Below are 23,560 nucleotides of genomic sequence, written 5' to 3' on the forward strand. Positions count from 1 at the left end.
AAGGTGGTTGTTCAGGGCTCGATCCAAGGACCTGCCTCATATAGATTATGCACCTCCTTTCATGCAACAGCTCCTGCCTTCATGCATTTGACATATGAAGCCGTGCTCACTGTGTGACCGGTGTCATGGGAGATGGGGGTATAGGGCTGGTGAGGGACTGGGGTGAGCTTTGGTTTGACCGAAGGAGGACCTTGTGCTTGGTGGCCACACCCGCCCGCAGCTTCTGCTGCTTGTCCAGGTAGTCCTTGAGGCGTGTGGTGGTAAAGGTGAGGGTTTGCCGCCGCAGCCGCATCAGGTAGGCGTCCTGGAGCCATGAGTTGTTGTAGCAGTCCTTGATGGAAGGACGGGCCCTGAAACAGAGGTCACTCCCAGGGTCAAGCAGTGCTAACTCAAAATCACAAACTATCCCACAAGGGATTGATAATAAATGCGATACGACAGAAAAATACTAATTCTATCATTCATTCATTACGGGCTATGGCAGCCATTGGCAGCAATGTTGAACGGGGGTAGGTGTGAGGACTTAAAGTCCTCAATCCTGCACTATCTATCAATGGCAGCAAAATATGTGTATAGATCAAGTTTGTAATTTTTTGGAGTGAGTAACATACCATTGTGTTGAGAATGTAGTTGTTCCCCTACTTTATTGATATGTCAAAGAAAAATAAGAACTTGTCAATGTGGACAGTACATAATATACTGCTCAAAAAAATAAAGGGAACACTTAAACAACACATCATAGATCTGAATGAAAGAAATAATCTTATTAAATGCTTTTTTCTTTACATAGTTGAATGTGCTGCCAACAAAATCACACAAAAATAAGCAATGAAAATCCAATTTATCAACGCATGAGGTCTGGATTTGGAGTCACACTCAAAATTAAAGTGAAAAACCACACTACAGGCTGATCCAACTTTGATGTAATGTCCTTAAAACAAGTCAAAATGAGGCTCAGTAGTGTGTGTGGCCTCCACGTGCCTGTATGACCTCCCTACAATGCCTGGGCATGCTCCTGATGAGGTGACGGATAGTCTCCTGAGGGATCTCCTTCCAGACCTGGACTAAAGCATCCACCAACTCCTGGACAGTCTGTGGTGCAACGTGGTGTTGGTGGATGGAGCGAGACATGATGTCCCAGATGTGCTCAATTGGATTCAGGTCTGGGGAACGGGCGGGCCAGTCCATAGCATCAATGCCTTCCTCTTGCAGGAACTGCTGACACACTCCAGCCACATGAGGTCTAGCATTGTCTTGCATTAGGAGGAACCCAGGGCCAACCGCACCAGCATATGGTCTCACAAGGGGTCTGAGGATCTCATCTCGGTACCTAATGGCAGTCAGGCTACCTCTGGCGAGCACATGGAGGGCTGTGCGGCCCCCCAAAGAAATGCCACCCCACACCATGACTGACCCACCGCCAAACCGATCATGCTGGAGGATGTTGCAGGCAGCAGAACGTTCTCCACGGCGTCTCCAGACTCTGTCACGTCTGTCACGTGCTCAGTGTGAACCTGCTTTCATCTGTGAAGAGCAAAGGGCGCCAGTGGCGAATTTGCCAATCTTGGTGTTCTCTCGCAAATGCCAAACGTCCTGCACGGTGTTGGGCTGTAAGCACCCCCCACCTGTGGACGTCGGGCCCTCATACCACCCTCATGGAGTCTGTTTCTGACCGTTTGAGCAGACACATGCACATTTGTGGCCTGCTGGAGGTCATTTTGCAGGGCTCTGGCAGTGCTTCTCCTGCTCCTCCTTGCACAAAGGCGGAGGTAGCGGTCCTGCTGCTGGGTTGTTGCCCTCCTACGGCTTCCTCCACGTCTCCTGATGAACTGGCCTGTCTCCTGGTAGCGCCTCCATGCTCTGGACACTACGCTGACAGACACAGCAAATCTTCTTGCCACAGCTCGCATTGATGTGCCATCCTGGATGAGCTGCACTACCTGAGCCACTTGTGTGGGTTGTAGACTCCGTCTCATTCTACCACTAGAGTGAAAGCACCGCCAGCATTCAAAAGTGACCAAAACATCAGCCAGGAAGCATAGGAACTGAGAAGTGGTCTGTGGTCTCCACCTGTAGAACCACTCCTTTATTGGGGGTGTCTTGCTAATTGCCTATAATTTCCATCTGTTGTCTATTCCATTTGCACAACAGCATGTGAAATGTATTGTCAATCAGTGTTGCTTCCTAAGTGGACAGTTTGATTTCACAGAAGTGTGATTGACTTGGAGTTACATTGTGTTGTTTAAGTGTTCCCTTTATTTTTTTGAGCAGTGTATAATTAATTGACCAATTCATCAAAAGAAAACAGCACTTAATTGGTATCAATTATCAATTATCGCTTACCAAGGGTAACTACAGAAGACCTTTTTAAAAAACAGAGAGGCACTTTGAGACACGTTCTGGTAGAGTTTTCCCACATCAAACTTGGCTGCCAAGATTCTGGCTTCAGTCTCCTGTGGATCATTCTCCATGAAAGGCAACCTGCCGCTCAGCCTGAAAACATTTGAAATGGGTTTGAAATAGGTTTGACAGAGCACTTAAAATAAACAAATTAACACAGTCAATGATTGTGCAACTTGAAAACGATTGAAATGGGTTTAAATTGGTTTGACAGAGCACTTGCAATACACAAATTAACACAGTCAAAGATTAATGTGTAAGAATTTGTGTTTTTAGACATTTAAATGCACTTTAAATAAAGTTCGATTTTATTCATGTAAAGCAGATGTCCAGCTGTAACACTGTGTAGATGGCCGCACTTTATTGTCAATTCCGTTTCAGCTCAGTCAACTCAGGAAATTAAGTGAAAATGAATTAATTAATTAAATTACACCCTTACAGAACTGTAAAAAGACAATTGACAGTCATGAATGGTATTTGAATGAACTGGGAATTGGCTTGAGTTCAAATGTGTTCAAATTGCATTGGCCCAAAACCTTGCTCATACTCACATGATGAAGGTCAACACGCCCACACTCCAAATGTCAGCCGGAGGGCCCACCACATCCCCCTTCAACATCTCGGGAGCTTTAGGGAAAGGTTAGGAAAAAGAAAAAGGTTAGGGAAAGGTTAGGGAGATAACATCTGGGAATTCAGCTATAGGAGGACACATAAAGGGACACAATTAAGGTGTGTTTATATACCTGGTATTAACATATGATTAATTGATCAAGTATGATTAGATCATTATCTATTTATCGCTCTGTGCATCTATACATGGTATTATAGGCTGTCTCTTACTGTCTGTGTCGGCATTGTGCCACAGAGACAGAACGGTTCACATTTTGATATGTTTGAAAATGTTCATATTGCCCAAGTTTACAAGTTTTCACCTTCAATAAATATTCTTATACATAAGGATTCCCTATTATAAATGTTTTATTGATAAGTTGAATCAGGTACAGTATGTTAGTTATATGCTAAAATAAAATGTTCAGCCCTTGTGTTTCAACCCTCAGGAATGGGTTGAGACACCGCGATTTAGATAATCCTCACGACTTACACATATACTCCAGAGTTCCAACAGGAGGGCTGAACTGCTTGAGGAAGAGTGGATTAAAGGTCTGGGCGCTTCCAAAGTCTATGATCTTCACCATGTTCATGTATGTGATGATGATGTTCTCCGGCTTGATGTCTAAGTGCAGGATGCGGCGGTTGTGCAGGTAGTCCAAACCTTGCAGAACCTGAACGATGTAGCCCACCACGTCATCCTCTGAGTAGCGGAATCTGGGGGGGACAACAAAGGATGAAAGGGTCAATTTAATTTCAATTCTGTCAATTGAGGAAGTTAACTGAAATTCCAAATTCCTGTAATTTGATTTGAAATGAATTTATTTGGGTAAAAAATAATTCCACAAGATGTGCATTGCATTCTCAGAGGATAGCACTTCATTGAAACACTAATTTCCGAAGTGGTCCTCGATGGTAAATTGCTTTTCAATTGGAAAATTTGATGGAATTGACCCCAACCTTGACCCAGGAACACTATACAGAGCAAAAGCAATCATCACGTACAAAAATATATAACAGAAATATTCAATTTATTTCCATAAGTTGGTACACCTAAGGATTTGTGCTGTCTGACCTGTCGATAAGGCTGTAGATGAGCTCTTTCCCACTGCAGCACTCTGAGATGAGCACCAGATACCGGGGCGTGACATAGGCCTCGTGCAGAGCCATGATCTTATCGTGGTGGAGGGACTTGAGGATGTTGTACTCCTGCAGCACCGTTTGTTTGTTGCCTGCCTCGTAGGGCACGATCTTAGCCATGAACAGGTTGCCTGTGGCGTTCTCTCTACATTCTCGGATCACGCCAAAGCGGCCCCTTTAAGACAAACAAAGAGAAAATAATCTTGAGTTGACACTTTTATTAAAGCCTTCAGGTATTATGTTTAATAAGCTGTTATGAGTGTACAAACCTTTAAAATGTATTTTTAATAAGGCTTATAATATATGATGTCTCTCTAAATGTATCAACATTACAACTGACTCAATAGTCATTCTAACTGAATTATAGAAAGGTCAATTTTCAGGGTGATGCATAAAAAAATCCTATAATTATAATAACAATAATATTATGGTAAGACAGTCTTGAGGGAAATGCTGTCTCTAAAATATGAAAGAAGTTGATGTCTTCACTGTTTCCTTCACAGTCATAACCCCATTCAATATTATAACCCTGAAATTGCACAATATTGAATAGAAAACTAAAATCTATGCAGCTGTTTGCATGGGTTACTTTCTTGCATAGGTTAAACAGTTCAATAAACCACTGTGGGAGCCTAATCCCTGAGCACATCACAGTGGGAGCATTGTGGACATTTCATTTTCTATGCTTCCTTTACCTGGCCTTCTCATCCATGAAGGTGTATGGTTTCTGGGGCACTCCCTGGCGCAGGGTGCTCTCACCAGGTCGTCCCCCCAAGGGCGTCCTGCATCCTGATGGCGTCATACGTGTGGGTGTAACCCCACCCTCCCCTACTGGATTCATGCTGGAAATTAGCATGACTGGGGATGAGATGGCGGGGATGGAGAGGAAGGGTGGGGTGACGCGTGGTGTGGCAGCCGGTATTGGTGCATACATGGGTACAGACAAAACGGGTTTACAGATGGCGGGTGGAGGGGCCACGAGTGGGGGCGGGGTCTTAATCATGGGCGAGACGATATTGACGGGACTCTGGGGTTTGGGGAGAACGATAGGGGGAGCGAGCTTGGTTATGATTGCTGGTTGAGATGGTGTAGGTTTCATGATGTTGATGTTGAGTGTCTTGGCTTTAGCCGGGGCTGGGGCGGGCTGAGCCGGAGGCGGGCTTTGGATCTCAGGGATGGCCAGGTGGGACGGGACCTCACTAATAATCATGGGGGCGGAAGCAGCGCTGGTTGGGGTCTGAGGGACTATGGGTTTGGAATCAATAGGTTTAGAGGCGGGGATAGAAGCGATAGGCTTGGCCGGTGGTACAGCAGAAGAGGAAGCGGAGGCAGACGGGGTCTGTCTGGATGGGGCAGAAGATGGGGCAGGGTGCACCCCTTTACTAGGCGCAGGCTTCAAGGAGGGGACCGTCATTGTTGACGTTTTGACCACTGGTGCTGCAGGGACTGTCTTCACAACAACTGATCCACTGCATTTTGTTGGCACTGTTGATTCAGAAAAACACAGTTTTTAGTGTCACTTTTTTCCCTCTTGTACAATGCTATAAAAAATACTTTGCTATGACACCTTCATATTTGATGGAGAGAATAAGAGTTTACAGGAGTTTGTCAATCTCCAGGTTTCTCAAGCACATCAAAGTGTACATGTGTGCAAACATTTAAACCCCAGGGAATGTATGACGGTAAACACTCAATGAACTTGAAGTGATATATTACTATTCATATTACTATTAGTTATTCATACTAGAAAGTAGTACATACCTGAAGCGTCCAGGCACTCTACCTCTGAGAGGTTACTGTAGGGTCCTTGGCCTGCCTTGTTCACACACGCCACTCTAAACCTGAAGACGCCCCCTCCTGGCAAGTCAATCACATTGTAGTAACAGTCAGCCACTCCTGTGGCCACGATGAGCCAGTTACTCTCAGCTGGGGGAGAAAGACCATAGACATATTTTTATGTGTTCATGTTAATATATAATTAAGAAAGACACATTTCAATCATTGTCAGAGAACAAGGCCATGGAAAGAAATTAAATGAATCATTGGGGTAATACAACTGTGATGTCTGTCAGTGATTGAACAGAACAGCACTGCAATATTGCTAACGACCACAAGAGGGAAGTAGTGTGTTGGACTGTAGATATTTGGCGTATGTTTCTACTGCATTTGGACAGTATGGCTTTGAAATTATACTAACAAAGTAGTGTGTGTGTGTGTGGCTGATTCCCAAATCACCCCCTTCCCCCACCCCTCGGCTCTACATTTGCGAGTCCACGCTTACCTTACCTCTGCCATATGAAGAAGTGTCCCAAAGCTGAGACAGTGAAAATGATTGAGGGTGTAGGGGCTAATTAGACCGATAGCTACTTTAACCAAGCGAGCAAGGCTGCGGGCTCCAGAGGGAAGTGGTATCCAACACGCTCCGCAATAGAGTGGAGTTGGAGTTTCATACAATTTCATACAAAATAATCGAGAGGCGTGCCTAATTACATGCCATGTGCATTGGTTTTTATCGGATTTCAAAGCTTGACACAACACCTCCCAAATTAAATGTTTAACTGTTTCAGAGGTTTATATATTGTACATTTATATATTGTATATTGGAATGTGTTCTTTTGAATTTCATGTTTGTTTTATTATTTGAATCTGGAACATAAATTGCATCACAAGTGTGTCCTGAAGTTGATGGGTCATTTATTGATCTCCTCGCCACTCTCTGAAAGTCTCCCTCTGAGTTTTTTCAGCAACACGTGACAACGGAGGGCCCACTGAGAGAGTTGGTAGGGGCGAGGGGGTGGTTTGGGACACCATGACTCACCCTCTGCTTTTCTCTCCAGAGAGTAGGTGCAGGGGGCCATACTGTCTGAGGGCTTCCAGAGGACCAGGGCAGTGTTCTCATAGCACTGGGGAACCTCAGGAGTCCCAGGACGATTGGGTAAACCTATGAGGGCAGAAAGGTATTATCATCATTGCAACTCAGTCCTATTCAATCCAAATCATTAAATGCGTTATACCTAATATAATGCCTTAGGTAAAGAAGATTTCCAGTTGCGAGAGAGTTTGTGTAAAGATAGATTCATATCAAGTTGATGGTAATTCATTTGGTATCATTTTGTGAAGTAACAGAATTCTAAAGTAATTTTCACTAATCTAGAGTAGGTTAGTTGCTGTGCTGGTCAAGGGGTCTATCCACACCTAAATAATAGAAAGGGAAACATTGTCATATAGAAAACCAACAAATAACCCTGAAATTATTTTTCTCTGTCTTTTTGTCTTTCTCTATCCCCCTCGCTCTCTCTCTCTCTATCTCTCTCACAAACACAAACCCGATTCTCTCTGTCTTGCCCTCTCTGATGCGTGAGACTCTAACTCACGAGCGAGGGAGAGGATACAGGAGCTGGATACCGAAGCTAGAGGGTTGGTGGCCACACACTCATACAGCCCTGCATCCTTCTTGGTGGTTGTCATGATCATCAGCAGCTGTCTGCCATCAGGACAGGAGATAATGTTCATTCTGGCATCAATCTGCAGAGGCTTCTTATCTGAGGAGGAAGAAAAAGGAACACTTTACTTAATTAAAGCCAACAGGTATTATGCATTATGATGCAGTTATAATATATTGTAAGATGTGTTACACAAAGAGTGGAGGCTAGGGATGGATTTTACATTTAGCTCTTATAATAAGCTTTCACCTTTCATCCAGGAGATGTGTGGATGGGGGCTGCCAGCTGGGAGGCAGCTAAGGGTGATGGTATCTCCCTCCAGCAGGGCGTAGTCCCTCAACTTGATGTGGAACATGGGAGGGAAGTCTGGAGGAGAGACAAGTTGGGAACGTGATTAAGAATTAAGAAAAATGGGCATCATTTTAATCCATTTTAAGCAGTCTTTTTTAAGCAGGGCTTGTAAAAACAGTCCCATAACTAGCTATGACCTACAAAAAAAATATTTTGCTTGATATGTATTTCAGAGATTGCTAGCTAGTCTCTTTCAACAGCTGTGTGTATCAACATGCTGTTGAGATTGATAAGCAAATTTACATTAACAAGCTACTGTGCAGCATTCAGACCCCTTGAATTTTTCCACATCATTTTCCTCCCATCAGTCTACACACAATACCCCATAATGACAAAGCTAAAGCTTTTTAAATTTCACCGGATGTTGTCGACTAGTGTCCCGCTAGCTGGACGCCTATCCCTAATTTTAAAGTCCCTTTGACAGTGATTACAGCCTTGAGACTTCTTGGGTATGACACTACAAGCTTGGCACACCTGTATTTGGGGAGTTTCTCCGATTCTTCACTGCAGATCCTCTCAAGCTCTGTCTGGTTGGATGGGGAGCATCGCTGCACAGCTATTTTCAGGTCTCTCCAGAGATGTTCGATCGGGTTCAAGTCCTGGGCTCTGGCTGGGCCACTCAAGGACCTTCAGAGACTTGTCTCGAAGCCACTCCTGCGTTATCTTAGCTGTTGGAAGGTGAACCTTTGCCCCCAGTCTGAGGTGCTGAGCACTCTGGAGCAAGTTTTCATCAAGAATCTCTATATACTTTGCTCCGTTCATCTTTGCCTCAATCCTGACTAGTCTCCCAGTCCCTGCCATTGAAAAACATTGCCACAGCATGATTCACCGTGGAGATGGTGCCAGGTTTCCTCCAGACGTGACGCTTGGCATTCAGGCCAAAGAGTTCAATCTTGGTTTCATAAGACCAGAGAATCTTGTTTCTCATGATCAAAGTCTTTAGGTTCCTTTTGGCAATCTCCAAGCGGGCTGTCATGTGCCTTTCACTGTGGAGTGGCTTCCGTCTGGCATCTAGCTCTAGGAACAGTCTTTGTGGTTCCAAACATCTTCCATTTAAGAATGATGGAGGCCACTGTTTTCTTGGGGTCCTTCAATGCTGCAGATATTTTTTGGTACCCTTCCCCAGATCTGTGCCTTGACACAATCCTGTCTTGGAGCTCTACAGACAATTCCTTCGACCTCATGGCTTGGTTTTTGCTCTGACATGCACTGTCAACTGTGGGACCTTAGACAGGTGTGTGCCTTTGCAAATCATGTCCAATCAATTGAACTTACCACAGGTGGACACCAATCAAGTTGTAGAAACATCTCAAGGGTGATCAACGGAAACAAAATGCACCTGAGCTCAATTTCGAGTCTCATTGCAAAGGGTCTGAATACTTGTGTAACTAAGGTATTTCTGTTTTTTGTTTTTTATACATTTGCAAACATTTCTAAAAACCTGTTTTCGCTTTGTTGAGGAAATTGTTTTATTAAATACATTTTAAGATAAGGCTATAATTTAACAAAATGTGAAAAAAGTCAAGGGGTCTGAAAACTTTCCGAAGGCATTGTATATACAGTCTTGAACAAATGCACCTCAATAGCTAGCTTGGTTATCTAACTGTGACTGATTTAACATTAGCTAATCTGGTATTGTAGCAGTTATTCTCTACGCCTCCAAATTCAATTTGTAGAAGGGAGGACTATGGCTTATTAGCTGACTTGATGGCTGGATAATGTTGCTACAACTAGCCAGATGAGCTTATATTAACCTAGCTAACTAACTACAGTGACACGTTGACAACAGGCAGGACTCATTCTCAGGGGGAGAAGTTCAGTGGTGTTGCTGCTTGCTTGGGCCAATGCAATACTGCAGAAATCAGGAAAGTTCAAATCAACTAAATTGCACTACATAATCAATTTCAGACACTTAGGGATGATTTTGTCTTGATATTAAACATATGCTAATTTGGGGGACATTGACAGGCATTGGTTTTTTTGACAAAATTGCTAATGTTAGCATTTAGTGACAGCAGCCAGGTAAATCATCACCATGGATTGCTGTTTCTCCTTGTCCACTGACTGCTGACTGCTTACAGGGTAAGGAAACCAATACTAAATATTGTAATTTGGATGAATTGTAAGAAATTAAGGGCTTTAAGGATTACCAGATGCCAGTCTGGAGCACAAGCGGGAGTTTAGGGAGTCATTCTCTCTGGCAATAGCCGTGGGGATATGAGACTCCGATACCATCTTGCCCTTCTTGCTAGCTCTGGTTAGGCCCCAACGATCCCATCGGGACCTCCTTCCTCCCTCTGCCTCTGCTGGAGGGAACAAATATAACTCAAACTGAAATCAACAGAAATAGTAACGAAGAAAAAAGGTGAGGTTAGCACACAAAGTGAAGCCTCTATTGGAAGATTGTTATTTTTTTCTTGTATGGCATCTCAGTATGTAAGAACAAAGGTTTGCTTGAGGAAGGGCGTGGGAAGGTTTGCATAAATGTAAAAAAAGTGTTTTGATTCTTCTTACATGTACCAGTTCTTAAATGAACCTGCATTCTTAAAATTGGATTCAAGCACCGCATAATAGTGACATTGTGTCTGTGCAGTGAAACTGCACCTTTTCGTAGTTAAAGTTACATTTAGTCTAATTCTGCTCAGTAATCATCTTGAAATGAACACATATGACCTTTTCAGGTGCAGGGGGAACATGTTAATTAAAAATAATTTCTATATTTGATTGAACATTTTCATGGGGAAGAAGTCTCATACCCTTGGATGCTCTCTCCGACTTGATGCTGAACATAGATTCCATGGACTCTGAGGAGGCTCCGATGCCTGACTGAGAAGCCAGCTGGTTTTGAGGGATACCAGATCCAGCCATACTCTTTAGGCTACATCCCTCAGAAGTTGACCTGTGCAGAATGGAGAACAGGGGTGTCTTCTTGCTCTCTGGCTTGTTGGATTCCATCTCCTCGGACGCTATCCTTCTCTCCTCCGAGGCACTGCGGATCCTCATGGATTTCCCTGACACCGTCGACTCGATCTTCCTACGCATGGCCATAACAGGTGACTCATTGGGCTTTTCCGGCTCCTTGTCCTCCTGCTCCGCCTCGGCTTCTATTCCCCCATCCATCCTCATCATCTCCACCTCCTTCCTCTCCTGGGAATGGGATCCTCTTCGGCCACGGAGAACCCAGGAGAGCCGGCGCCTGGGAGTCACTGGTTCTTCCTCCTTGGGCTTTTCTTCCTTGCGTTCAGTTGACGGAGTCCTCTTGAGATGCATGGAAAGCCTTCTCATAAAGCCTTCGTCCTTCTGGGCCTCGCGGAGATCCTGCACCGACTTGGACTTCTCCTCCAGTTTCCTGGAGACCAACGGCGCTCCAATGGGCCCAGGGCGGTATACATCTTCACCTGACTTGGCAGAGTTCAAAGAGGCCACTGGTTTATCCTCAGGCTTTGACCAGTTGAGAAGCTGCAGGCCTCGCATTAGAGAATACTCACGCTTTTTGAAGCGGGCCTCAAATACTTCCTCAGAGGCAATGTCGTGGAGGTTTTGTCCCACTGGCGAGAGATCACACTGTGGTGTAGGGCATGGGGAAACCTTGGGTGGACTCGGTTCCTTGGGCTCGCGGGATGCCACCCTTGAATAGACTGCTGAGTGTTCCACTGGTGTGGATAGCAGAGTGACTGGCTTTGTTGGGCCAGGGACAGATGTAGGTGTGTTTATAAATGTTGGTGCTAGAAATGGGGCTTGCACAGGGACTGGAACAACCACAGGGTTGGAGTCTGCTAACAGGGGCCTAACTAGGGGCTGAAGCAAGGGGACCATGATGGTCTGCACTATGCTAGCGTAGGCAGAGGTCCTACCATCTGGGAGCACAGTTAGGGCAGGTGGAGAGGGAGTCACAACATTTGCTGGTGTCCTTGAAGATGCTGGTGCTAGCGTGACCCTATTAGAACTAGTAGTAATGACCATCTCAGAAGACTTCACTTGTGCCTTCAGTTCCTTTTCTACTTTTTTTACTTCTTTTTGTACTTCTTTGTGTACTTCTTCAACTTCCCTAGCTTTTTCTTCAACAACAGGAACAGTCTCATTTTTCTCAATCTCTTCTTTATCTTTCTTCATTTGTTCCTCTAATGTAAGAACCCTCACAGGAGGGCTATACTCCCTCGGAGGGATAGGCTCCCTCGGGGCCATGTACTCTGGTTCCATCATCGTTTTTTCACAAATGGACTTCTCAGTCTTAATCTCCTTGTCTATTGATGAGTCCTCTTCCTCCATCTTAGTTTTTGTCTCCCGTTCCCTAGGCACTGGGCTTGGTGTGGGAAGTTTAGGGGTAGGTTCCCTGGGAGTCACGGGGCAGGAGTCATTGTTGAATGGCTCAGTGAGAGCAGACATGGATATGGCCTCCTTGAGCCTTCGCTCCTCTATCTGAGCCAGCGGGATTTCCAGTGGTGCCCCGGTGCGTCGGTGCAGGGGAACGGGCTCTTCATCATCTCCTTGACTGAAAGAGGCACTCTTGCGAAGGAATTTGGGTTTGAGCACGTCCTCTCTGGGGTCATCGCTGGAGACTGCCTTGGTTAACGGAGGAACCCATAAGCGGGTAGTGCGCGAGTAGCGCTCCAGCAACGATGACCGCTGCTTTCCATCATCCATACCCAGTGTCTCCAGCAGGGGTCCTCGCAGGCCGCTCATCTTCTTCTCCACGGAGCCACCTCGGAGCAACCTCTGCCTCATCAGCTCCAGTTTGTGAGCATAGTCCTCTTGACTCAGAGGACCTGGACTCACGCTCCTCCTAGGCAACTCCATGGATACCGCCTTTTTGAGGACTCGTCTACCTTTCTCAGTGATTTCATCGTCTGCTGAATCTTCTGGAACGATGTGGAGTAGCAGCGCGCTGTCAGCAGAGCCCCCTCTATGCAGCTGCCCCCTTCTGGGTCCTCCCTCTGGCTTGTCCAACTCCAAGCTCGAGCCTCTGCACAAGGGCCTTCTTGCCTTCTCAGATACTTGTGCCAACTCTGCCAACTCCTCATCCGAAGACCCCTTGTCATTTTCTTGCGTCAACCTTTTCCTGGCGCGCCCCCTACCTGTGAAATCTCCCGCCTCTTTCTCTTTCCCCATGGATTCACACTCCATCGCCTCTTGGCCATGGGTGACTGCTGACCCTGAACTTTCAATAGTGCCGCTTGACCGGCTTGTGCCTTCCTGGATCTCTTTTAGAGACATTCTTGATCCGGAGAACTCCATACTGAGTGGCATTGGAATGAAGGGCAGCTTGTCAATATCTTCGTCGGAGTCAGAAGACGATGATGGTGGGGGTGAGCCCTCTTTGAGGTGTCTGGGAACAGCGATGGAGATGTGGCTGGATGAGTCATTCAGCAACTCAGTGATGGACCTCATGACCATTTTGGATTTGTAGCTGATAAGGGACCGCTGCAAAAGATGGACATAACCAAATATATTAGATGTAAGCAGATACAATTCAATTAAAAAAAATACGCTTTGATGACAGACCTGCCACTTTCGGCGAGCCACAAACTTCTTGAGGGTCTCTGTGCTTATTGCCTTCCCCTTGGTAAGGGTCTGTATGAAAAAAATAGATTAGCATGTGTAATTTCGAAATTGCTCAATATCTTACCAAATTACACTACATGACCAAAAGTATGTGGACACCTGCTTGTTGAACAACTCATTCCAAAATCATGGGCATTAATATGAAGTTGGTCACCCCTTTGCTGCTATAACAGCCTCCACTCCTCTAGGAAGGCTGTCCACTAGATGTTGGAACATTGCTGTGGGGACTTGCTTCCATTTGGCCACAAAAGCATTAGTGAGGTTTGGCACTGATATTGGCCGATTAGGCCTGGCTCACAGTCGGCGTTCCAATTCATCCCAAAGGTGTTCGATGGGGTTGAGGTCAGGGCTCTGTGCAGGCCAGTCAAGTTCTTCCACACCGATCTCGGAAAACCATTTCTGCTTGGACATCGCTTTGTGCATGGGGGGCATTGTCATGCTGAAACAGAAAAGGGCCTTACCCAAACTGTTGCCACAAAGTTGGAAGCACAGAATCATCTAGAATGTTATTATATGCTGTAGCATTAAGTTTTCCCTTTACTGGAACTAAGGGGCCTAGTCCGAAAGATGAAAAACAGCCCCAGACCATTATTCCTCCTCCGCCAAACTTTACAGTTGGCACTATGCATTGGGGCAGGTAGCGTTCTCCTGGCATCCGCCAAACCCAGATTCATCCGTCGGACTGCCAGATGGTGAAGCGTGATTCATCACTCCAGAGAACGCAGAGAACGTTTCCACTGCTCCAGAGTCCAATGGTGGCGAGCTTTACACCACTCCAGCAGACCCTAGGCATTGCGCGTGGTAATCTTAGACTTGTCTTAGGCTGCTCTGCCATGGAAACCCATTTCATGAAGCTCCCGCTTCCAGAGGCAGTTTGGAACTTGGTAGTGTGTGTTAAAACTGAGGAAAGACAGCAGCCTGCGGCCCATTCTGTGAGCTTGTGTGGCCTACCACTTCGCGGCTGAGCCGTTGTTGCTCCTAGACGTTTCCACTTCACAATAACAGCACTTACAGTTGACCGGGGTAGCTCTAGTAGATCAGGAATTTTACGATCTGACTTGTTAGAAAGTTGGCATTCTATGACGGTGCCACATTGAAAGTCACTGAGCTCTTCAGTAAGGCCATTCTACTACCAATGTTTGTCTATGGAGATTGCATGGCTGTGTGCTCAATTTTATACACCTGTCAGCAACGGGTGTGGCTGAAATAGCCGAATCCACTAATTTGAAGGGATGTCAACATACTTTTGTACATATAGGGTATATGATGATGCATCTGAAGTCAGAACAGAGCCCTGAAGCAATTGTGTCTTGTGCGTCACATATGAGTCAAAGTTTACATGTCTCACCTTGAACCATGGATGACGGAGACCCTCTTCTGTATCAGGCCTCCTAAAGGGATGGCATGATTCCATTTTACATTTGATTTCTAGTGAGGGTGAAGAAGCCCACAAATGTATAAGAACTAAAGAAACGTGAATCTAGAAGGGACACATCCTATCTTGACAACTGCAACTCATATTGTCTTGAACATGTATTCATTCAAACGCATGATTTACCTGAAATTTGAACTAGCACATGGACATATCAAGTTTTGGCCTGAACATGTTAAAATCTATAGTTGCCACTCACAGTCTGTCTGCCACCAGCAGTTTGATGATGAATCCCTTGGCTTCTCGGCACAGGTCAGCGAACATACTCTCCTCAAAGGCCACATTGTAGTTCCTGATGTTGAGCACGGATCTGTGGTCATTCTCTCCAGCAAACGGAGACACTCCAGTCAGGCTGAAATGCAGAGACACCTGTGAACTTCTCTTCCTCTCACTAATTGTTCACTGATTTCTAGAGCCACGTTCCAATATTATTGCAGTTCGATGGCATGTTTGATAGGGTCTCTCTCATAGCAACACAAATAGGAATCAACAGCTACATATGTGGTGTTAATTTATCCATTGGCTTGTAAAGTGTGCATATGCATAAGTCCATGCTTAAATTGTAATTAATAATCTTACGGATCACACCAAATTTAAGACACATTTCACGTGTACCTACCACAGATATGTAATGACTCCAATCGGCCTGGAAGAAAAAGCAGAGAATTAGAGAGGATCCATTTGTAATATGTATCAAGTTTTTAACACTTTCATGGCCTTCAGCATTTTTACCAGATGTCAGTTGCCTTGGACACAGGAGTTTGGTTGACAATTTCTGGGGCAACAAATTCTGGTGTGCCATATTTGCAGTACTGAGCCTCATCGGGTGTGAGCTCTATGGCGTTTCCGAAATCACAGATGCGGATTTGATCACCATGGTGGTCTGCCATGAGGATGTTATCAGGCTATGGGGAAACCCAAAGATGAGGTCAGAGTTCAGAATAAAGATCATCATATTGACAAATTACTGCATTCAGGGGTACATATTCCTTGTCTAAACGCACACCTGCAATAGAAAAAAAACAGTACTAACCAGAATCCCTCTGGTGAGATATCTTTAAAACTCTCTTTTAAGTGAAGAGGTGTTTACCTTGATATCCAGATGGATGATATTTTGATGGTGAAGGTAGTCCACACCCTCCAGCAACTGTCTCATGCAGGAGCGGATCTGCAGGTATACCAAGTATAGGTACAGTCAGGTCCATAAATATTTGGACATTGACCAAGTTATTATTTTAGCTGTCTACCACAGCATATTGGAGTTGAAATTAAATAATGAATATGAGCAGAAAGTGCATACTTTCAGCTTTAATTTGAGGGCATTTACATCCAAATCGGATGAACAGTGTAGGAATTACAACACTTTTTTATAACTGATCCCCCCCCCTTTTTAAGGTACCTGTCACGCCCTGACCATAGAGATCCTTATTATTCTTTATGTTTGGTTAGGTCAGGGTGTGACTCGGGTGGGGAAGTCTATGTTTTTTGTTTCTTTGTTTTTGGGCCAGTGTGGTTCCCAATGAGAGGCAGCTGTCTATCGTTGTCTCTGATTGGGAATCATACTTAGGCAGCCTGTTTACCACCTGTGTTTGTGGGAGGTTGTTTTCTGTTTAGCACCTGAGCCTGATAGAACTGTTATCTTTTTTTTTTTTTTTTTTTCCACCGTTGGTTATTTTGTTTGAGTGTGATGTGAAATAAATCATCACGAACACTTACCACGCTGCGCCTTGGTCCACTTCTCCTTCTTACGACGAGCGTTACAGTACCAAAAGTAATTGTACAATTGGCTGCTCAGCTGTTCCATGGCTAGGTGTGTGTTATTCCCTCATTAGTTAATTTACAAGTAAGCAGATAAAAGGTCTAGAGTTGATTTCAAGTGTGGCATTTGCATTTGGAATCGGTTGCTGTTAACCCTCAATATGAAGTCCAAAGAGCTGTCACTGCAAGTGAAGCAAACCATCATTCCGCTGAAAAATCTAAATAAACCCATCAGAGAGATAGCAAAAACATTAGGTGTGGCCAAATCAACTATTTGGTACATTCCTAAAAAGAAAGAACACACTGGTGAGCTCAGGAACACCAAAAAGCCAGAAAGGCCACGGAAAACAACTGTGGTGGACGACAGAAGAACTCTGGTGAAGAAAAACCCATCCACAACAGTTGGCCAGATCAAGAACACCCTCCAGGCGGTAGGCGTCTCTGTGTCAAAGTCAACAATCAAGAGAATCATTCACCAGAATAAATATAAAGGGTTTACCACAAGATTTAAACCATTGATAAGCCTCAAAAACAGGAAGACCAGATTAGAGTTAGCCTAAAAACATCTTAGAAAGCCTGTAGAGTTCTGGAACAACATCCTATGGACAGATGAGACAAAGATCAACTTGTACTTGGAGGTATTGTTATGGCGTGGGCATGTATGGCTGCCAATGGAACTGGTTCCCTTATATTTATTGATGATGTGACTGCTGACAAAAACATCACGATGAATTCTGAAGTGTTAAGGGCTATATTATCTGCTCAGATTCAGCCAAATGCTTCAAAACTCATTGGACGGTGCTTCACAGTGCAAATGTACAATGACCCAAAGCATACTGCGAAAGCAACCCAATACTTTTTTAAGGCAAAGAAGTGGAATGTTCTGCAATGGCCAAGTCAGTCACCTGAACTGAATCCAATTGAGCATATATTTTACTTGTTGAAGGCAGAATGGCCCAAGAACAAGCAGGAACTGAAGACAGCTGCAGTAAAGGCCTGGCAGAGCATCACTAGGGAAGAAATCCAGGATCTGGTGATGTCTATGGGTTCCAGACTTCAGACAGTCATTGACTGCAAATATTTGCAAAAAAGTATTAAAACACACAATTTAATTTATTATTATGTTAGTTGTCCAATTACTTTAGAGACCCTAAAATTGGGGGGCTATGTATAAAAATGGTTGTAATTCCTACATGGTTCATACAATCATTTTGACAAAACCCTTAAATTAAAGATGGAAGTCCACACTTAAAACACATCTTGATTGTTTCCTTTCAAATCCATTGTGGTGGCGTACAGAGCCAAGATGATGCAAATTGTGTCACATTCCACTTATGGACCTGACTGTATTAGTCATTACTCTATGGCACATGTTATAAATATACTATGGGAGACACAAATTCTTATACAATAAGAGACACGGGGTGGTTTGGTCATATCAAGTTTTACCCAAGGTCACATTAGTCTTGTAAAAGTGTGTGGATTTACTTGGTTTTCTTTGTCTGCTTAGAGAATAATTCTAGGGGCCAGGTTGGTTGCTACAGGCAAGAGTTCAATGATCTTTCACTAGAGGTCACTGTTTCTCATGACCCCATAATGAAGTCCCTTAACGAAAAAAAAGAAATATTCTGGCAAACAGTTGTGTCAAATCTTTGGGCAATTTCCCGCAAGCTCATATTTTCGCAGGCAAATACATTTTGTGGCAAACTGTTGAGGCAAATATGTGGCGACTTGTGAAGTTCCCGGCAAAAAAATCTGGGAAACGTGTGGCAAACATTCTACTGTTTGCTGCATATTTGCTGCAAACTCATTATGAATATGCAATGTAATATAACTTTAAACTAACTTTTCACAGAGAAAACTAAACATATTAAATATTCAATGTATTCAATGTCTTATTAAGAGATAAAAAAATATCAGCATGCTAATGAAAAAAAAAGAGCAAAGACTGAATATTTCACAAATAGTTTTAATCTTCTTATGTAGCTACAACATTTATATGAGAGAAACGTGAAAACTACAGGGATGTTGACCATAGGATGTTTAAAAGGGCAACTACAGAATTTACTTGAGCCAAGCGATAACTGAGCAATGAGCCTTCAACCAATGGATGTTTAAAAGAGAATTAACAAAATTGAAATAATTTAAAATAACAAAACCAAAATCAAACTCAGTTCAGAACCATTGCCTTTTTGAGTGAACTTTGGAGCTGGCGGCCCTGTGGAAGTCCTTTGTCCAAAGCTTGTTGAATGCGTGCACTGAAACAATCAGAAAACACAAAACAAAAACAACATTAGGATACTGAAAGCAATCACTGAAAACATTTTCTGTTTTTAAATGGTAGGCTTTGGAAAAATGGGGTCAGCTGTTACAAAGTTGCCTTGATGTTGCTATGCTTCTCATTAAAACTGGCATTCTCTATATTTATCAGCAAGGAAACAATGTTTCTGCCTTGTATAAATGCTATATAAACAAGCAATTTAGCTAGAATAAACTGGAATTTAGGCCTTTTAAATCTACCAGAGTATAAAAGATTGGCACAATTGATTCAAACGAATCATCTAATTATGATATTCAATCTAGACCGTTGTCTACTATTTATCTCTTCTTCCTGACTCAGGTGTATAAGGATTGGGTGGAAGAAAAGCAACATAAAATTGAGTTGTGCATAATATGGCAATTTGTATTATTGTTCCAAAATGAAGTATTGTTAACTTACATCTCAAAGCCAGGCATGCAAGAAGCCTTGACCTGCTGCACATATATTTATCTGTCCCCAGTTTGATTGAAGGCCTCAATCTGTATTTTTGCCTTGTAACTGATTGCTTCTAGAAAGAAAGAGGTAACGGACAACACACGATCAAGATGAGCTAGCTACTTGTTTGAAGAAACGAAAGATCTAATTGTTACAAAGAATGAATGTATAGGCTACATTTATGAGAATAATACATGCATTTATCTTTGTGGGCTATACTCGGCCTTGTCTCAGGATGGTAAATTGGTGGATGAAGATATCCCTCTAGTGGTGTGGGGGCTGTGCTTTGGCAAAGTGGGTGGGGTTATATCCTGCCTGTTTGGCCCTGTCCGGGGTATCGTCGGATGGGGCCACAGTGTCTCCCGACCCCTCCTGTCTCAGCCTCCAGTATTTATGCTGCAGTAGTTTATGTGTCGGGGGGCTAGGGTCAGTCTGTTATATCTGGAGTATTTCTCCTGTCTTATCCGGTGTCCTGTGTGAATTTAAGTATGCTCTCTCTAATTCTCTCTCTCTCTCTCTCTCTCTCTCTCTCTCTCTCTCTCTCTCTCTCTCTCTCTCTCTCTCTCTCTCTCTCTCTCTCTCTCTCTCTCTCTCTCTCTCTCTCTCTCTCTCTCTCTCTCTCTCTCTCTCTCTCTCTCGGCGGACCATGCCTCAGGACTACCTGGCCTGATGACTGCTTGCTGTCCACGTGGCCGTGCTGCTGCTCCAGTTTCAACTGTTCTGCCTGCGGCTATGGAACCCTGACCTGTTCACCGGACGTGCTACCTGTCTCAGACCTGCTGTTTTCAACTCTCTAGAGACAGCAGGAGCGATAGAGATACTCTGAATGATCGGTTATGAAGAGCCAACTGACATTTACTCCTGAGGTGCTGACCTGTTGCACCCTCGACATCCATTGTGATTATTATTATTTGACCCTGCTGGTCATCTATGAACATTTGAACATCTTGGCCATGTTCTGTTATAATCTCCACCCGGCACAGCCAGAAGAGGACTGGCCACCCCTCATAGCCTGGTTCCTCTCTAGGTTTCTTCCTAGGTTCTGGCCTTTCTAGGGAGTTTTTCCTAGTCACCGTGCTTCTACACCTGCATTGCTTGCTGTTTGGGGTTTTAGGCTGGGTTTCTGTACAGCACTTTGAGATATCAGCTGATGTAAGAAGGGCTTTATGAATAAATGTGATTTACTTACCTTATCGAGCTTGAACACAATAGTGATTTATCACTCAATAAAGTGTCATGAGTACACCACAAACTTCTTTCCAGGGTGTTGATGCATCCTCTTCCCAATTCCGTGTCTTTCAACATCATGGGTAAGGGAAGGGTATCCATCTGCAAAAGTACATTTTTGCTTTGATGTCAAGTCAGCTCATGTTGTTGCAACCTTAGCTAGCTGTGTCAGCTAACAAAGACAGAAACTTATTCACCCAAAAATGGTGTTTAGGCAAATAATTAGTTAGCTAGCTAGTTATCACATCAATTGTGCAAAAGTATGATAGCTAACCTTAGATGACAGAGTGAAACTGATATAGCAACACAATGTGTTTCACTCTATTCCATAAAACATGACATTGCTAACAAGGCATCATTTTTTAACACCATTTTGAAGTTAACTAGGAAGTTTAATTAATAAGTTAGACACTTACCAGACAACTTTGGTAGGTAGCTAGCTGGAAAACTTGTTTTGCATTTTCTAAGTGATTTTTCTTCTCCCCAAGACTGGTTGTCAACAATTACTTGTCTTGGAACTCACGTGTACCCAGAAAAGGCTTCTGGTAAACTGTTTGCCACAGGTTTGCCACAGATTCAAATATAATTATGAGATCATTATTTACTATAATAAAATCTCTGGCAAACTTTTTGCCACTAGTGGCAATAAATATTATTGTTGCCCAAGGTTTGCCGCAGATTCACCATTAGTGACAAACATTTGCAAACTTCTGGCAACATTTTGTAGCACACTATTTACTTTTCAGCAAATTTTCCACAAACTTGCGGGAAGTGCCGCAACAATTTTTTTGTTGTTGTAAGGAGTGTCCTCCAAGCACACAGTAACCAACTCACATCTGACTCCATTACTGTAGATTTCTTTGTTAACCTCTCCAGCAACTCCTCATTGCATCTTGACACATTGATCAAGGAGAAATACATTTCTGACACTGAAAATACTTCATAATTATGGCATGAGATGAATGAGGGACAAAAATAGTCCAACATAGGAACTTTATGCTTATTACTGTCACCATGTGATTGTGTGTGTGTGTGTGTGTGTGTGTGTGTGTGTGTGTGTGTGTGTGTGTGTGTGTGTGTGTGTGTGTGTGTGTGTGTGTGTGTGTGTGTGTGTGTGTGTGTGTGTGTGTGTGTGTGTGTGTGTGTGTGTGTGTGTGTGTGGCCGCGCGCGCCTTTGTGTGTGAATGCAAGTGCGTATGTGAATGCATGTGTCTACCATAAGAAAGACCATTATAGCTGCCAATTTCCCCAATTTTCAAGTGAAATGGTATACGTAATCTATGTGACAGGCACCAGTCAGTATGAACTCCCAAAAGGATACATCTCTGTGACAATGATGAATGCATTCTTCTTCTCAAAGGCATCATGGAAATACAGGACTCTCTCGTGGTCCAGCCCAGACAGTAGGTTCATCTCTCTCAGAGCAGAGGCCTTCCTCTTAGCTCGGGCAGAGATGAACTTGGAAGCATACTCCATTTTACCAACCTTCTGCGTCACTCGTTTCACATAGGAGAAAGCCCCTCTGAAAAAATAAATAAAACGATTGATTTGGAGGTAACACTTTACAATCACTTTCATGATTAAGCATTAACAAACAATTTCTAAACCTTGAATAAATACACATTTCATTTAGAACATTTATAAAGATATAGTCCTTACAATCCATTAAAACATTTGAATTTATGAATGTTTGTTGTTTCATGGTTCTACAATAAGAGTAGATAACATGAGACAGATCATGACAGTTTGATATGATGTTCTTTTGACTGCTGATTACAGGAAATTATCTAATAAGTCTGTTATTAGTGGGATTTGAAGTAACAAACCTCCCACTCTAAATCTTTGTCATACTTATTATTAGTGTGGCTTGTGAAAGTAGCCACACTTTTTAAATAATGTACCACTTATTTCTGACTTGTATTATTAATGTGGCTTGAAAAGCAAGAGTCCCCACTTTAAATCTTAGACATACTTCTTATTATTATTAATGTGGCTTGAAAAGCAAGAGTCCCCACTTTAAATCTTAGACATACTTCTTCTTATTATTATTAATGGGGCTTGCAAATCAAGAGTCCCCACTTTAAATCTTAGGCATGCTTCTTATTATTATTAATGGGGCTTGCAAAGCAAGAGTCCCCACTTTAAATATTAAACATAAATTAGTTATTATTATTAATGGGGCTTGCAAAGCAAGAGTTTCCACTTTAAATCTTAGACATAGTTCTTATTATTAATGGGACTTGTGAAGCAAGAGTCCCTACTTTATATCTTGGACATACGTATTTTTCTTCGTAATATTATTATTTGGAATGCTACTCCACTTAAAACATTTAAGCTAGAAACGGCGTTCAAACTTTAAAATGTGCAGACTGGTCTAGATTGAGGTCCTAAAATACAGATTTTGTATATATTTTATACTTTTTAAACTATTAAGCTTTCTTTCCTTTTTTGTGAATCTTCATTCACTTTCATGGCACTTTTTTCAACATTCTAAAAGACCCCATTGTGAAATCATCACTTCCACCATTCCATTCACTGTAAATGCAACAATGCAACTTTTGACACAAATCAGCTACTTTTATCACTTTGCAAACAATTAAGACAAAAAGTTAGAACGTATGAAATCTTCCTCTACTTCTCTGCTTTTCAAATCTGAATGCGGAAACAAAAATATTCTGATAAAAAGTTACAGCTATTTTAGTATCCGCATCAACAACATTTTCTAACTATTTATAAACAACTGACATTTTTACCATTTTCCCAACAAGTTAGACAAAAAGTTAGAGGGTACGATATCTTTGTCTACTTTTCTGCTATTCAAAACTATCTACTACAGATCTTACGATACAGCTGTTTTAGTAACTGAATTAACACATTTCCCCA

At 43.1% G+C, this 23,560-nt stretch overlaps 2 protein-coding genes across 2 annotated transcripts; both read right to left on the reverse strand.

Annotated features, from left to right (window-relative positions):
- Positions 1-106: 106 nt before the first annotated feature.
- On the reverse strand, positions 107-14,890 carry LOC106581680 (striated muscle preferentially expressed protein kinase). Its single transcript, XM_014163906.2, has 14 exons — positions 14,854-14,890; positions 13,446-13,514; positions 10,700-13,364; positions 10,094-10,249; positions 7,842-7,958; positions 7,524-7,691; positions 6,968-7,090; positions 5,911-6,075; positions 4,845-5,634; positions 4,085-4,324; positions 3,503-3,726; positions 2,952-3,027; positions 2,344-2,493; positions 107-350 (listed from the first exon to the last, which is right to left on the reverse strand). Exons 3-14 carry the CDS (start codon positions 13,335-13,337, stop codon positions 107-109), a joined length of 5,091 nt encoding a protein of 1,696 aa, XP_014019381.2. The 5' UTR covers positions 13,338-13,364; positions 13,446-13,514; positions 14,854-14,890.
- A 242-nt stretch (positions 14,891-15,132) lies between these two features.
- LOC123729585 (striated muscle preferentially expressed protein kinase) lies at positions 15,133-22,195 on the reverse strand. The gene is made up of 5 exons (XM_045704873.1): positions 21,999-22,195; positions 21,512-21,569; positions 16,028-16,105; positions 15,670-15,842; positions 15,133-15,289 (listed from the first exon to the last, which is right to left on the reverse strand). Exons 1-5 carry the CDS (start codon positions 22,151-22,153, stop codon positions 15,133-15,135), a joined length of 621 nt encoding a protein of 206 aa, XP_045560829.1. The 5' UTR covers positions 22,154-22,195.
- Positions 22,196-23,560: the final 1,365 nt, after the last annotated feature.

The sequence above is a fragment of the Salmo salar genome, chromosome ssa21 (assembly GCF_905237065.1).
Source record: "Salmo salar chromosome ssa21, Ssal_v3.1, whole genome shotgun sequence".
Lineage (NCBI taxonomy): Eukaryota > Metazoa > Chordata > Actinopteri > Salmoniformes > Salmonidae > Salmo > Salmo salar.

Excerpts from the sequence above, each read along its gene's own strand:
- LOC106581680 (XM_014163906.2), bottom strand. The coding sequence starts at position 13,337 with ATGGTCATGAGGTCCATCACTGAGTTGCTGAATGACTCATCCAGCCAC. Across the intron at positions 7,959-10,093 it reads GTGCTCCAGACTGGCATCTG|ACTTCCCTCCCATGTTCCAC; the intron begins GTAATCCTTAAA and ends TCTCTCCTCCAG. Across the intron at positions 7,692-7,841 it reads ACACATCTCCTGGATGAAAG|ATAAGAAGCCTCTGCAGATT; the intron begins GTGAAAGCTTAT and ends CTTCCTCCTCAG.
- LOC123729585 (XM_045704873.1), bottom strand. The coding sequence starts at position 22,153 with ATGGAGTATGCTTCCAAGTTCATCTCTGCCCGAGCTAAGAGGAAGGCC. Across the intron at positions 16,106-21,511 it reads CTACAGTAATGGAGTCAGAT|ATCCGCTCCTGCATGAGACA; the intron begins GTGAGTTGGTTA and ends GTATACCTGCAG. Across the intron at positions 15,290-15,669 it reads TCCAAGGCAACTGACATCTG|CCTGACTGGAGTGTCTCCGT; the intron begins GTAAAAATGCTG and ends TCTGCATTTCAG.